At 34.3% G+C, this 15811-nt stretch overlaps 2 protein-coding genes across 2 annotated transcripts; one reads left to right on the top strand and one right to left on the bottom strand.

The window, feature by feature from the left end:
* Positions 1–3689: 3689 nt before the first annotated feature.
* LOC139495953 (uncharacterized) lies at positions 3690–5892 on the top strand. The gene is made up of 3 exons (XM_071284377.1): positions 3690–3751; positions 4495–4595; positions 4925–5892. The coding sequence occupies exons 2-3, from the start codon at positions 4496–4498 to the stop codon at positions 5611–5613; spliced, it is 789 nt and encodes a 262-aa protein (XP_071140478.1). The 5' UTR covers positions 3690–3751; position 4495; the 3' UTR covers positions 5614–5892.
* LOC139494456 (uncharacterized) lies at positions 5869–7502 on the bottom strand. Its single transcript, XM_071282617.1, has 3 exons — positions 7068–7502; positions 6760–6816; positions 5869–6357 (listed from the first exon to the last, which is right to left on the bottom strand). Exons 1-3 carry the CDS (start codon positions 7500–7502, stop codon positions 5869–5871), a joined length of 981 nt encoding a protein of 326 aa, XP_071138718.1.
* Positions 7503–15811: the final 8309 nt, after the last annotated feature.

Genomic DNA, 15811 nt, shown 5'->3' with positions numbered 1-15811 from the left:
AGGTAAAAATATTCCTATATTGCACAAGTTCTATTTTGCACCTGATGGCTCCAGAGAAAATTGATGATTTCATCAAGGACAAAAATCTTATTATAAAATCCATTTGTGGCCACGTTTGTGGCATCATCTTTACAGAACCTAGTAATTACATTATTGGTTTTTAGTGGGGCCACGGTTGCTCATTTAAAAATATATTCTTAAGGTGTGTATTCGTTTGGTTATTTTGTATATAATAATTTAACCAATTTGTTTCAAGCATCACCAACTTACCTCCGCTTTCTAACTTTAGCAACGTTACTATGTCTGTTCTTACTATGAATTTTCGGAATATTTCTCCATCTTTGACAACAGAAATGATTGCAGTTTCTCTCCTGGCCGGCAACTTTGGAAGAACTCTGGAATTCAAAGAAAAGGTTCTTTTTAAAATTTAAATTGTTTAGAGAAGGGCGGATCCACAATTTAATTGCAGTTCTAAGGGGCTGTAAAAAGAAGAAGAAAATTGAAAAGTCTTTGTGATAATTTGTGTACAAAAACAAGATGTCATGCAATTAAATTACAGTATATGCTTTCCCAATTAAAGGTATGTGGGTGCAAGTCCACAAATTTATGCTTTAACTCAGCACATGTATGTGTGATCCTCAGCAGGGGCGGATCTAGTCCAAATAATTATGACGTCTTGCAAGGCTTTTTTATATTTTTATGTCATAAAAAAGTTATAAAAAAGCCTTGCAAGACGTCATAATTATTTGGTCTAGGGCGGATCCAGCAATTTTCAAAAGGGGGGGGGGGGGGGGGGGGGGGGTGCTAGTCCTTTAATATATAACCTCTGGAGGCGATATTTTCTATTTACATTATTATTCTAATGATTTCTTTTTACTTATTTTGGTATTTTATATTTTTTTTACTTTTTGTTGTTTTTATTATCAATGTGCATAAAATAGGGTGCTTACCCAGGACAAAGGGGAGAGCAAAACATATGTCCCGATACAAATGCATTGATTGGCCAAAATAAAGGGGGTGCTACCCCCCCCCCCCCCCCCCCCCCCCCCATGGATCCACCACTGCTCAGTATGATCATGTTTGATCATGTTTTAATGCAACATGCACCCAACACAATCAAGATTCTATTGTTAAATATATTTTCGTTCTTTGGTTTTACATGTAATTCAATAAATTTTACTTCAGATACATGTAAAATGAATTATTTACAAATTATTCCGATTTATTCTTATTTTCTCAGTCAAATTTTCCCACACTTACAACTTTTCCGCCATCTTGGACATGAATCGTCGCTTCAGTTCAAACGGTGCATTCCGGATTATTCCGGTTTATATTTTTTTTAGAAACGAACGTAAAACCTGTTGCTCCGGATGATCCGGGTATGTTCCGGATACCAGAAACGAACCGACCCAGTGGTGAAACCAAAGTGTGATCGAACTGGCTCTGGTTCGACTAAAGTGACGTCAGAGCCCGACTAAGGTTCAACTATTTGAAAGCGTGGGTTTCTCTGGATCCAACATGGCGACATGAGGTGAGTTTGTCGAATTGTCAATATTGAAAAATGGGAAAATGTTTTTATACAGTAGACAATAAGTATTACAAAGAAGTAGAACTGATACCAGAAAACACATAGCGAACTAAGATATGTTTGTATGGACAATAAACGCGTTTTTGTTCGGAAAATATAAGTGTTTAAAACTTCGCATATTCCGAGTGACATTGATATTCGAGAACGATCTCTCTCAAATCATGTTAGTTCTAAAATATATGCCTTTGCAATATCTTTACATAATTTTACGTTTATATGCTTATATTGTCATTTTTTTCATGCGGAGCGGCAGCTTAGATTTAAGAAAAAAAAACCTAGAAATAATGAAAATAAAATTAAAAAGAAGGACCCCCCTTTTTTGGACAAACAATGCATTTGAATGGGAGCATATAGTTGGAACCCCCCCTTTTCTCCCTTTACTTTGGGTTGGGAACCCCCCTTTTTAAAATGGCTGGATAAGCCCCTGGAGTCTGACGCCGAACACCATAACAACTGAGCCTTTGAAGACGTCATAATTATTTGGACTAACTCGGCATATGCATTTTACCTATTTCTATCGCTTATTATAGTAGACTTATTATTCATTATTAGCTCTTGACTCATAGGGACCCCCCCCCCTTGAAAACAAATAAGCACGTTTAAAGGCAATGCATTGTTCGAATTGTGACTGTTAAAGTCGAGTTTGTGAGTCCAGCCAACCCCCCTCCCCCCTTGGAAATTCCTGGCTACGGGCCTGGGGCGGCCAAGTAAAAAAAAACCGCTGAACTCCATCATAATCCATATTTAAAATATGGACAATGATTTTAAAAGGAATTGATTTTTTTGTATGTGCATGTGTCAGCATGCATCAAATAAAAATCATATTTTAGGAAGATTTTCCTACAGTTTTGCATATATATATATATATTCATTGTACATTGTTCCAAGTATTTGTATAGTAATTTCTATATGATTCCTTGATTGCTCCTATTCACATGATTAACTTTTACGTGTCACTCTAACTCAAGACTCATTAAATCCATGAAAAGTGAATTCCTCTTGTTATGATCAAAATTCTGCAACATCAATATATTTTTTTTTCAGATGGAATCAAAACTAAGCCAAATGCAAAAGTGGACTTGCTTCATTTGCCAAAAACCCCCACTGAGTATTGAAAGTCTGGAACGGCAAGAGAAGTCGGGTGTAATCATATATATTGATTGGGATTACAGGTATGAATCTGTCTATCTACATGTAAAACAAAAAATATATGTATACACTTAATAATTGTTACTGAGCTAATAGTCATTACGGTTGCATATCACATTTCTAGTCATGATAAGAGAACAAACATTTAATGTTCTAGGGGGAGCCAGGATTTTGTTTCAGATGAGTTATTTATACATGTACTTTTTTTTTCTAAGCTGGTTGTATTTATTTTTCATGGATTTGCCGCACAATTATTTTCAAACAACTGAATCCTGTATTTTCCAATAGTATATGGGGGACAGAGTTTTCATTCTCATCCAGCCAGTCGGCTCAGTTATCTATTTTTAGTTATTGGCAGGCTCAGTACCAGTTAGTTATTTTCAAAATGTTGGTACATGTATTTTTTAAAAATTAAAATACATATACATGTATATTTACATATAAAGAAATAAATTTTCCCATTTCAATAATGACAATTAGACAAACTCACCTCATGTCGCCATGTTGTACTTTCAAACAAAATGCACAAAGGTACACTTTTGATCATGATGATTCTTTATCACAATTTATGCACAATTCTGATTACCACATACATTTGTGTAACACAGCTCAAGTTCGAAATTGGGGTGGTGTAACTGTTATTGTTCTGCCCCCGTTTAAGATGTTCGTACATGTAAGCAGGGTCATCTGTGTCACATAAACATATTCTCCATTTATTCTTATTTCCTGTTTTCATCTTATTTTACAAATGGAGAACATGACTTTTTTATGAACGAGGTGGGAGTTGGACATGATGATGCTCCATTGCATCAACTTATTTTATCTAACAAACATGTATGTTTGTAGCCTAGTTTTAAACAGAATCTCATTTTTATTTTAAGTCAATTTTGAGGTGTTCATCGTGCGTGAATTGTTTTCACGCCGATTGCGCAAAGTTTATCGATCTTCTTGAATTTTTCAACACTAAAGAAATACAAGTTGTAACTTGTGAACTCTGTGCAACAGCAAACTAAGGTACTTGTACTTTATTTAGACACAATCTTGTTGGTGATGTCTTAAAAATGTAGTGACGTAAACTTCAACTTGTCATTATATAGTAGAAATGTCAAAATACAACATTCACTATAAGAATATCAGCATCTGAAAGGCAATTTATAAGGAACACGGCAACATTAAAAAAACACAACAATGAAAGGAAAACAATGATCCAAATTTAGATTTGAAGCTAATGTAAATCATAGAGATACAAATTCTTAACAGAAACTACATAGAATAGATACAAATTATTATTGAACAGTGTTTTTATTTCTGTTCTTCATCTTGAAAGTCACAGTAGAGTCTTAAACAATGAACGAATCATTCATATACCAGTATGTATCAAATTTTAGATGTAACACTCTCTTCATACAAAAAGAAAAGTTTTGATAAGACTTAAAAGGCAATATACCGACACTCAAAGTTGCAGTGTAAATATACTGTACACCAAGTTAAAACATGGACGGTCATAATTTCCAAGACACTGTGATTCAGGATATTTGCACACTAAATGTGTTCAAACAAAAAATTATAAAAAAGCAATATCCTTTCATAGAAAATTACACCAAAATTACACCAAACAGTGTATGTATATATATAAATGTTAAGATCTACAAGGCACTTAATTGAAGTACTCTGGTCATACCATTTGCTATGTTCTGGTTGTGAATTGATTTTGATTTATTCATTACAAAATGATAACTTTTATCAATATGTTGTAGAATGAAGACAATTATAATGAAGTCAAAGACAAAGGAAGGGACAGACTACAAATTGCAATGTACTGATGACATTGCCAAAATTTTGCTGTCTAAAGACACAGGTATATAAGTTAGAATTTAAAATCTTCAATGTTGATTTAGATATTTAAATATCCAGTGGAATAAAAAAAAACATGAAAGTTGTGTTAAAACTCCTTATCCAATGAATTTTCATTAATAGTTTTGTGCTATATTCACTTAATCCACAAAAGAAATGTTCATTTTCAATCCCGATTTGTTACATGTTTTTCGAGGAAGTTTCTGTGACCTACATTTTACCCTTTATTGACCTAGGTTTGGCCTATATTTTACTGATTTGTGATAAATACTACAAGACTTCCATTTGTTTCTATGTGCCCCAAAGTGTGATCACTGATATCTTTTTTTTCAGACCCGGCTGTTAAAGAAATTATAGTCAATGGCCTTATGCCATTAGCACAGGTAGATATGCACTCTAATACTTCGGCAGATGATATGGCATCTACATCATCATATAACGCAGATACACCATCTACATCATCATGTAACGCAGACACACCATCTACATCATCATGTAATGCAGAGACATCATGTAATACAGACACACCATCTGCATGTACTAGTAGCACAAGTAATATTCATCTTTGGACAGACAAACAAGAAGATATGTTAGTGCATATAAGACATGAAAGACCTGATGCATTTGGTAAAACCCGAAATCACAATACATTATGGAAAGACATTGCAAACGAAATTAATAGCACTTTGAAATGTAACATTTCAGGAACTCCGGCTATGAACAAGTACTTCAATCTGAAAAAGAGGTGGAAGGAAGTACTTGATAGTGCAGGTGCAAAAGGGTCAGAATCAGAAGCTAAATATTTTAGGCTAAAAGAATCTTTTTATCAACAATATGGCACGAAGGCCAGTAGCAGACCTGCCTATCTGCTAGATACAATTGCAGATAAAGATAAAAATAAAAACGCAAAAGAAACGAACGAAACTGAAAATCCAGCATCAAAAGTTACCACGGGAAAGGGAAAAAAAGAAAAAGTACAGATGTTGTTTGTCTTCTTGAAAAGCAAAACACTGATTTCATGAATAAAATGGAAGAATTCCATAAAGACAAAATGAACAGATTTGATAAACTGCTCGATCTTTACAAAAAAGATCTAGACCGTAAATAAATGATTGAAAGGAATGGGAAATATTTTTACCTGTTACAGAATTTATTAATTTTAATTTCCTGGTGTAGAATGAAGGAGAACCTGTTATGCCAGTTGTATAATTATGTTATTATTTGATAGACCTCAGGGAGAAACTCTGTTAATATAGTACAATAAATGTACGTTGTATTTAATTGTTAAGGAAGATATTTACATTTGAATTATAATTAACTTTTGGAAAGTTATTGGGATATTCTTCCTCATATTCAATGTATCCTTCCACATCATCCTCATTAATAATACACAAATTATGCAAGACGCAACAAGCAATAATAAGATTGCAAACTTCTTTATGATCATGAAGAGGCACATCTCTGAGTCTGCGAAATCGCCCTTTAAGATGACCAAAGGCTCTTTCAACTGTTTGTCTCACACCTGATAACCTTTTGTTAAATTTAATTTGTTGCCTTGTCAGATTTCCAAAGTTCTTAAATGGCGTAACTAACCAATTACGAAGAGGATATGCATTGTCCCCGAAGATGTGATAATTTTGTGAAAATAGCTCGCCAGCTTCAGCTTTGATGTATACACTTGAGTTTCTTAAAACGCGTGCATCATACACACAGCCTGGCCATCCGGTGTAGGCATTAATGATTTTCATATTGTTGTCCACCACTGCCTGCAAAACATCAATGAAATAATCATGTAAATTAGAATAAAGAATTGAAAACTGTTAAAGAGACAACAACTTGACCAAAGAAAAGAAATGTGTCAGTTGTTAATTGCATAAAAACTTTGGGACCAACCAATGAGCCTGAAGGAAGACATGACAAAAGTCTTAATGGAAGTTGTAATCGGTTGGATGTCAGAAACCCCATAAAGAGACATCTTTGTACATGATAAAACTTTACTTCAATTGAAATTCGTATAGCTACTAATGATAGATCTGTGATATGTTTTACCTGCAACTGAATAGATGGATACCCTTTTCTATTGTAGTAGTCCCTTTCACCACCAATAGCAGCTGACAGTCGAATATGTGTACCGTCTATGAAACCTGTCACCCAGGCAAAGAGCATACTGCTTCTACCTCAGTTGCGATTTCTGTCTGTTGTCTAGGTGATGGCCAACGAATAATCTAAAAAAAATTACACCTGTTACATTATTAGCATTTGAATATATTGTTTAAATTGTAGATACCAATTCCGAAATATGCTATGGTTACTAATAATTAACCTTTCCCCCCATAAATCGGCTAAAAATTGTAAACAAGATGTCAAGAATTAAGAATAAGATCAATTAAAATTTTCTAGCGCAATATAGTACAGTAAAAATAATATGGTCCAGAGTTAGTTTTCCTATGCAACAGGTGACCGACATTTTTCTTACCCTATCACGCAGATTAACCAGAATATTACACACTTCTTTAATGATCTGATGCACTGTCGACTTCGACAGATTAAAGAAATGTGCAGTTTCCCTCATAGACTGGTTTGTCGCTAAATAGCTGACACATACCAGAAGCTGTTTCTCTGGGGAGACAGTGTCATGTGTCCCCCTTCCCCCTCGAACGCTTTCCAATATGATATGAAAAACATCTCTGCTGATGCGGTAATGCATTTTAAAATCATCTATGTGCTGAGGGACCGCCATTTGTCCGACTACTGCCATGTAATCCGTCACTTTTTGCATGAAACTTCTTCTGGTCGTCATATTAATCACACTTAATGTATTTTTTGATCTCTTGGCAAGCAAGCGATGAATATCTTCGTCTTCGTCATCAAACATTTCCAATATACACATTTTTCGTAAAAACGCCGCCATATTAACTTACTAAACTGGTACCAAAGTTAGTTCGATTATTCAATTAACCAGACATGCGCACTAATACCAACAAAACTAAAGTATGGTTGGTGATCGAACTAGGCCTATATATGTAATAAGGTCATCTTAGGGGAGTTAATAAATATAAAATATACCCAATGACTGCTAAATTTAATATACTTTATTTCTTACAGTACGCATACTGTTGGGTAGAAGTATTTTTTCAGTATTTAATTTTGTCATTTTAAAAAAAAAATATCTTTAAATTCTATAATCATCATTTTAATACACATACATGTACCCATCTTTTGATGCTTATTATACTGCTAAATTGCTAATAATAGTTCTAAACACTGATTCTAGTTAAGTTGAAGTAATAAAAACTTCAAATTGACATAGGCTGAACAGGTTCTATAGAACGCATTAATCTGTCTTACTCTAGTTTCATAAACAATAAAATCCCTTTTAGTGGACATTCAAATTCTTTGAGGCTTTACGAAATTATTGGCTTTAAATAATTACATGCCCTTTTTTTGCCTAATCAGAAGCATCTATCATCTAGCATCTCTAGCATTTATCTGGTTTCTCAACTGTCAAGTCAAACACTGTAACTTTATTTCTATGAAACTTTATTCGAGGTGAGCAAAAAGAAAAACCCACACCTTTAAAACAGAAGTGTGTCCAGCTACTTGAACGGCAAATTTCTATATTTCTGTTTGGCCTCCCCAACTTTAAAATGTTTGTCAGAGACAAAACACAATTATTAAGTTTACGTATAATTTCTCCAATACAGAAGTGACGTACTTAGATACTGAGGTGTACTAAGGGAAGCGTTTTTAAAAATCGAGTGACGTCCTTGGTTACAGGTTTTATATCTTATTAGTATCTTCCAATTACAAGTGCACATCCTAGACAGGTTTTTCAAATTATTATAACAAGTGAAACAAGTCATCACAGAAGAAACAATAGCAACGAAACGGGGCCGTAGTGATAGTCCGACAGCTCAATAGTCCGACGGTTCGATGGTCCGACGGTTCAATGGTCCGACAGTTCAATAGTCCGACAGTTCAGTGTTATTTCTGCTTCTATATTTGAATCGGAAGTCCCGTGTGGAATGTGGGTACTGCGAATATGTGATGAAAGTCGCATGACAGGAATTGATTTGAAAGGCTGCTTTCATTATGAGGCTAGTACCGACTTCGCAGTCGAACCGGAAGTGGAACACGAACCGTAAGTTCGGTTCATTTGAATCATCTGTTGAGACGAACCAAAGAAACAGTAGTCCGCTGAAAATAGTTCAAACCAAATGAAAACTGATCCTACTCATCTATCGAAGGTAAGCTGAACGTGACTTCCGGTCACTCATGTTTTTCATCATGAAAGATGGAGGCCTCAAATAATCAGTTCCGGTCTCAAATGACTGTTTTTCACGTGTTCACACTACTCGGAGATTTTAAAGAATTGTTATTTGGAAATGTGTATCCATATCTTCCATGAAAAATGATTCAACGAAATATCGGACAGTTAACTACAGCTGTGAACGGATCCAGTGACGAAAAGACGGACCTTAGGACGAACGAACAAACTTAAGCCTTCTGCGTCTTTACACAAAACCGGAAGTTAGATTTCTACTTCTAATTGAAGAAATCATCTTACTATAAGCACAATGGCACAAATCGACAATTCTACCAAAATAGCTTCCTGCGGGAGCTTATAAAAGCTTATTATAAAAGTATTATACCAATGCGGAGAATGGAAATGTGTCTGTTGCTGTGATTATAAAACCGAGGAGCATTTATGCTACTAGAGAGCAATCAATACCGAGAGAACCGACAGACAAATGATAATCTTCAATTGTGAAACGACCCAAGACACACTCATACAATCTATCACCCACTTCGAGATGCCAAAACTGTAAAGACAAAGAGGAAACGTGCAATCAGTGTACACTTTGTCAAAACTGCGGCAAATCTTGGTGTGGTTCAAAAGAACACAAAGTGAATTTCATCTGTATGCAAACAGCATGTGACCACTGTAAAGACAAACAGATATCTGATGAACCAAAATGTAACTTTTGCGCGTTCGCTGCTCGATGTGTGATAAAAAGGACAAAAAAGAATAAAAAAGAACCATGTTTCAAAACATGTGGTTTTAGGGAAAGAATATTCCGCGGTGAACACGCCACTGATGCATTTTGTAGAAGGGTTTTCTCAGAGCAGTACACAAACGCAGGCGTGTTGTCTCACCATGGATCTGGTTACGATAATTATTTTCTGATTGACTGGTTGATAAATAATTCTATTCGCCCAGACGTTATCTTCAATGGATCCAAAATCATGTACATGGCGATAAATCGGGGTTTAAACATCCGAGGTTTAGATTCGTTGAATTTGTTACCTATGGAGTTATCGAAAATTCCGACAGCGTTTGGGTTGATTGATTGATTGTTGGTTGCTTTTACGCCGCATAGCACAAAAAGGCTATATCGCGGCGAGAGCTATTTAAAGCATATTTTTAAAATAAGACAAAAAAGTCCCTCAATATACTAAAATCATAGACTTAAGAAAATTGATTATTTACAAATAAAAATCAACAGTAAAATAACGTGATTAAAATTAAAAACGACTTAAATATAATAACATTTTTATATTCTATAATAAATTCCAATTTTTTTAATACAGCGTTTGGACTTGAGGAATTGAAAAAAGGCTACTTTCCTCATTTTTTCAATACAATGGAAAACCAAAATTACATTGGCCCATACATATTACGGTTGCGACTACATGAGTAAGGATGACAGGAGTGATTTTTTTTCGCGGTACAAAACGAAAACAAACGAAGTATTTGACTTTGCAAAAGAAATAAAAGAATACTATTGCAGTGACACGACGATCTTGAGGGAAGGAGTGTTAAGTTTTCGTAATTTGATGTTGGAGGTAACTGGAACGGTGAAAACGAAAAACTCACACGGGCAAGGGGTTGATGTTTTAGATTATGTGACCATTGCAAGTGTGTGCATGGGTGTTTACAAGACTTAATTTTTTAAAAGAACAATATGACGTGGAAGTATTGAGGCAAGACACTAACGATATCGACCAGATCCTCATGACATTTACTGAGAAAGGATTCGACGTTTTAGATCATGACACTTGGAAGTCTTCCGCAACATTTCTCTCCGAAAATCCAGAGTAAATTTGGTCAGCGAAAATTCGTCAAAAGTCCGCTGGCCCAGGTACCATCAGAGGGATGCACCAAAAGATAAAATCATAACAAAAGCTCGATAGTATGGTTGGAATGGATGATGAAAGAAGAAAAGATGTCTCTTCAACATGTCTTGAATCGAGGGGAGTTCAAAATTCAAAAGTATGATTGATTGATTGTTGGTTGCTTAACGTCCAGTGACAAATATTTCATGCATATTCAGGACGAGAACAAGTTCACAATAAATACAATAGGTAGGTTGATATAATAGAACACAAATCTAGGGTGCTCGCATAAGGTAGCTTAACTGCCTAAAAACGCATTTTAGTCTAAAATGATAAAATTGCAATAATAAAATAATTTCAGAATTTACAGTACATAGAATTAATATTCAAATAAAAGCTTATCAAAGTGTTCATACCCATGATTAAATAGCCTTTTTATTGTTGTAGTTTTCTCTATTTATAATTTATTAGCTTTGTGTATTTGTAGGTCAGACATCTTGGTTTTCATGATCATCAAAAGGTCAATACTGAAGACTAAACTTAAAGTTGATATTTGTCTACATTGTGTGCTTTTATTATCAATGTGAAATGGAATGTGTTTTTTTCTACAATAGAAATAGGAAATTAAAACATAACGACTATAAACAATAAAGAGCCCTATCATGGATGCACAAGAACATTATCGTGTAAATGCAACAACATAAATATCAATTGAAAGAAGGTACAAATGAAGAAGAAAAAAGTGTATTATGTTGTTGAAATGGACTTGCTTAGTCCACTCATTTACATCTCTCCACCCAATAAAGATGTACAGAGGAAGATCTTTGAAGAACAAATTGCAAAAATGATTTCTCTGAGAATTGTAGGACTAATTCTAGTGGACGGAATAATTTATTTACTTGACTCGATCTTGTATAGTGGACTGAATAATTGTACACAGCGAGCTGAAACAAGAAAACAAAAACCTAACATGAAAAGTGTTTATTTTATTAAATTTGAAAATGTGAACATAATATTATGAATACGACGAAAGGTTCAAAATAAAAATAGTCTGCATATTCGTGTTACAATGAAACATGAACAAAGGAAATTATACATCACGTAAGAGTAAACTATCAACTGTGCTTTGTCAACATATTCAGTCAGAATATAAAATATTTTTCACCTATATTTTTTATTATTATAAAATAAACAAATCTTTGTAACATAGTGATTAGCATTTCTAATACTACATTCACTATTATGTAAAACAGTTTTAATACTATCATACGTAATTCATTGTAACATTCACATAACTGTATAATTATAATTTTTATAATAAAGGCAACAGTGGTATACCTCTGTTCAAAACTCGTAAATATGTGGACAAAAAACAAAATTTGGGTAACAAACTTAAACTGAAGGAAACGCTTTAAATAAAAGAGAAGGGGATTTTATTTGCCCCATTGGATATTGAAAATCCCAAGTTTTTCTAAATCAAATTGCAAAGTCTATTTAATAATAACGTCAGCAAAGTAAGGAATTGATTAACCCCATGTTATTCTGCACATTTTGGTTATAAACATGACAAGGTAGCATTAAGGAGAGGCGGTTTGCAGATTCGCAAATGAGTGTTTAGCAAATTAAAAGTGTCCAGTGTTAGTTCATAAAAGAGATATAATTGTAAAGAAAAATGTTTTGCTGGTGGTTCTGTGCATTGAAATTATAAATGTAATGAATATTTTAAATGATGATATCGAGTTCCATGCACATTTGAAATGATCATAGAGAACATGAACCAATTACCATTTTGGTATCAATTGTATTAAGGCAAACACATTATTACCGGGTATGTGGAGATGGAAATGGGGATCCTCCTTTGAAATGAACAGATGAGTGGTGGCTTAATGTAGGTCACTTCGTTGTCCAACGTACAAACAAGAGTATCCACTTTCATGTGTACTTTGTTAAAAATAAGTTAAAAACAAATACACAATTAAAATGGTGATATTCAGATGTTTTTCTGCCACAACAATATCACGTGTCAAATGCATCTTGCATTGGGTTTCGAAAAAAAATATTGTCGTTTTAAAAGCCACTTGTTTGAACGTGTACTAATTAACATGGATTTTTATTTACCTTGCTCATGCGACACTCTCTGAGTTGAGAGTAGTTTGTAATGTCCAAATTATGACCGAACGAAAAATGCGTACTTCAACATCCTCGAATTGGTACCTCTCTTGACATGGGGTTGGGGAGAATGAAGGACAGAAAGTCTCAGGACAAAGAGTCACCATTCAGTTTTGCAATTAAAGATACTACCGACAAAGACAAATCTGTTCATATTTAGACCTTTTTCTCGAAATGACTACTGCTGGTAGGTTGAATACCAAAATTAATAACAAACGCGATGATTTTAATTTTCCTATAGTTAACTTTCCATTTCTGTGTAGCAACATCCCAGCGGCACCAGCATATGGATTATATGTGTCTCAATTGATACGTTAGCTAGCTCAAAGTACGTTGATTTTGTTGAACGAGGAATACTGCTCAAAAGTTGCAAAGACAGGGCTATGAACCAATCAAATTAAGGTCATCACTCTAGAAATTTTACGGTCGCCATCATGAGCTGAGTGGCCATTAAGACAAAAGTGCGTCAAAAATCATACCTGATATTCTTCCTCAGTCATAAGAACCTTCCATCATTACATAACTGATCAAAGAAATAACACGACGGGTGCCGTATACGGTGCAGGAAATGCTTACCCTTCCGGAACACCTGATTTCACTCCCGGATTTAGTGGAGTTCGTGTTGTTTCTTAATTATTATTAATAACTGTTGATGTAAATGTCCCTTTGTTTTGTGAGTCTTTGTTAACTCCTTGGTTTTGATTGTTATTGTATGGATATTATTTTTGTATGAACAAAAAAACAAATTTAACAATATTTATTTTTTGTTTTTTCCGTATCATAATATATTTGAAGCAACTTTGTAATTGTAATTTATTAAATAAATATCAATAATCATCAAGTAATTGTTATGAAAACAAAATGTCAAAGTGGCTTGGTACTTATATGGCTTTGACCATTGTGCCAACAAAACGCCTTTGAATGATTAAATTTAATTGAACTTTTCATTTTAAAGGCTTATGTTTCGTCCCCGAGGGCATCACCAGCCAAGTAGTCAGCAATGAAGTGTTGACATGAATATCAATTATATGGTAATTTGTGCAAAATTTCCTGTTACAAAAAACTAAGGATGTTCTTATCCCAGGAATAGATTACCTAACCCGTATTTGGCAAAATGTTTTGGATTTATGGGTCCTCAATGCTCTTCATCTTTGTATTTATTTGGCTTGATAACTCTTTTGAACTGAGCGTCACTGATGAGCACTAAATTATAATCCTGGTACATTTGATAACTATAATGCACAATTTCCTCAACTTAAAATGAATATGTGTCATAAAAAGAAAATAATGGAACTATTTTGTTTAAATAGATTATCAATACACAATACGTTTTCGTGCAATGCCTGTACATAAAATTTTAATTGGGAATCCCTGTCTGCTATTTGGTCCAATCAGCTTGGGAGTCTCCCTGTTGCTGCTGCATGTGAAACCTCGTTTACTAATTGCTTTTAGAGATTATCCTAATTAACCAAACAAAATTAACACTGGATTTGAATTATCTAATCAGCGCTTAATTAACAGGGCTTTTTGTTTAAGGCACAAGCGCATAATTATTCTGAAAGCAACGCTTGCTTTGAGCAGACATTCGAATTTTCTGGGAAATTATTTATTTATAAAAATCATTAATGGATTTAAGTTTTGCATGTGGAAATGGACCATATTATCTATATGAACGTTTAGGAAAAACGTATACGAAGTGATTTTGCATTAATAACATTCCCAATCAGTTATTTAAAGTCAAAATTGATGTTACAACATGGGCAAATTTAAATATAATCAGGAAGCATCAGCTTTGTGTTTTAAAGTTTCAGTGTGGAATTTCATCTGCAGCAGCGTGAAATGGCTGGTTTATATTCCAAAGCTACGAGTTTTGTGCTTCTGACGACTGAGCGTAACAGGATAAATTCGTATTCCGAGAGAATTTAACGGACGATAATTGCTATAAACTGTGTTTTTCGATAAACTGTCTTTGCATCATGTCTGATGACGAAGATGTCACATTTAGGACGGGAACCAATAACCAGTCCGACAAAGTAAATGTCAATGGTCATGGGCAAACTTGTCAATAATGTACAAGCTGCTCAGCACTGGAGAACTTACACAGACTATTTATCATACACCATGAGATTTTACCGTTTAGTTTCTTTATGTGAGTTGGTGTCAGTTCTTTTTTTTTAAAGAGAATAGCGTAGGCTTCAAAAGCAGCATACTTTTAGATGGGGCACTGACATTTCTCATTTACAGTCAGTTTACTTACGACCTAAAGCTGTATACAATAAACCTCAGGCATCTGGTCCAATGTTTAAGAATGCAAATAAACAACAACAGGACTATTCCAAGTATACTTTACGCTCTGTAGAGGAAAATAAAATGTTCAAAAGTTTTAACAGTAGGAAAGGTTGCTCATTTCAGAACTGTCGCTATGCACATATTTGTTCAATTCAGGGTTGTGGTGCCCAACTCATAGCCTTTGCCCATCCAAAAAAAACGGATAACGGTAAAGCCTGTGCGTGACCTGGTGTATAATGTTTGACATGATAAACTAAACAATGATGTTGATAAAGATTTTCTTTTGCAAGGCATAAAAGATGGGTTCAACATTGTTCAAGATATTTTGGCTTCATCAAACATTTCGGCAAAAAATCACCCTTCAGGTAATCCTTCAAGTCCTTTACATAAAAAAAAGTTCATCAACAGATTTTTATTGAAATTGAATATTGGAAATTATGAGTTTGCTAAGTCCACACCTTATAGCCCTTTAGGTATTATTCAAAAATGTGATGGGGTTGTAAGGATAATTAACGACTGCAGCAGACGACTTGGATCTGCTGTAACTGATTTTGCAGGGGATGTAGAAAAAAAGTTTCAATCTGTTGATGATTCAGCAAAATTAGTCACAAAAAATGTGTCATGGCCAAAGTTGATTTAAAATCG

This window comes from Mytilus edulis, chromosome 11, assembly GCF_963676685.1.
Source record: "Mytilus edulis chromosome 11, xbMytEdul2.2, whole genome shotgun sequence".
NCBI classification, from domain to species: domain Eukaryota; kingdom Metazoa; phylum Mollusca; class Bivalvia; order Mytilida; family Mytilidae; genus Mytilus; species Mytilus edulis.
The sequence above is the reverse complement of the archived record's forward strand: the minus strand, read 5'-3'. Positions and strand labels throughout refer to the sequence as shown.

Excerpts from the sequence above, each read along its gene's own strand:
- LOC139495953 (XM_071284377.1), top strand. The coding sequence starts at position 4,496 with ATGAAGACAATTATAATGAAGTCAAAGACAAAGGAAGGGACAGACTAC. Across the intron at positions 4,596-4,924 it reads TTTGCTGTCTAAAGACACAG|ACCCGGCTGTTAAAGAAATT; the intron begins GTATATAAGTTA and ends CTTTTTTTTCAG.
- LOC139494456 (XM_071282617.1), bottom strand. The coding sequence starts at position 7,502 with ATGGCGGCGTTTTTACGAAAAATGTGTATATTGGAAATGTTTGATGAC. Across the intron at positions 6,817-7,067 it reads TGGTTAATCTGCGTGATAGG|ATTATTCGTTGGCCATCACC; the intron begins GTAAGAAAAATG and ends AATTTTTTTTAG. Across the intron at positions 6,358-6,759 it reads TCGCAACTGAGGTAGAAGCA|GCAGTGGTGGACAACAATAT; the intron begins GTATGCTCTTTG and ends GATGTTTTGCAG.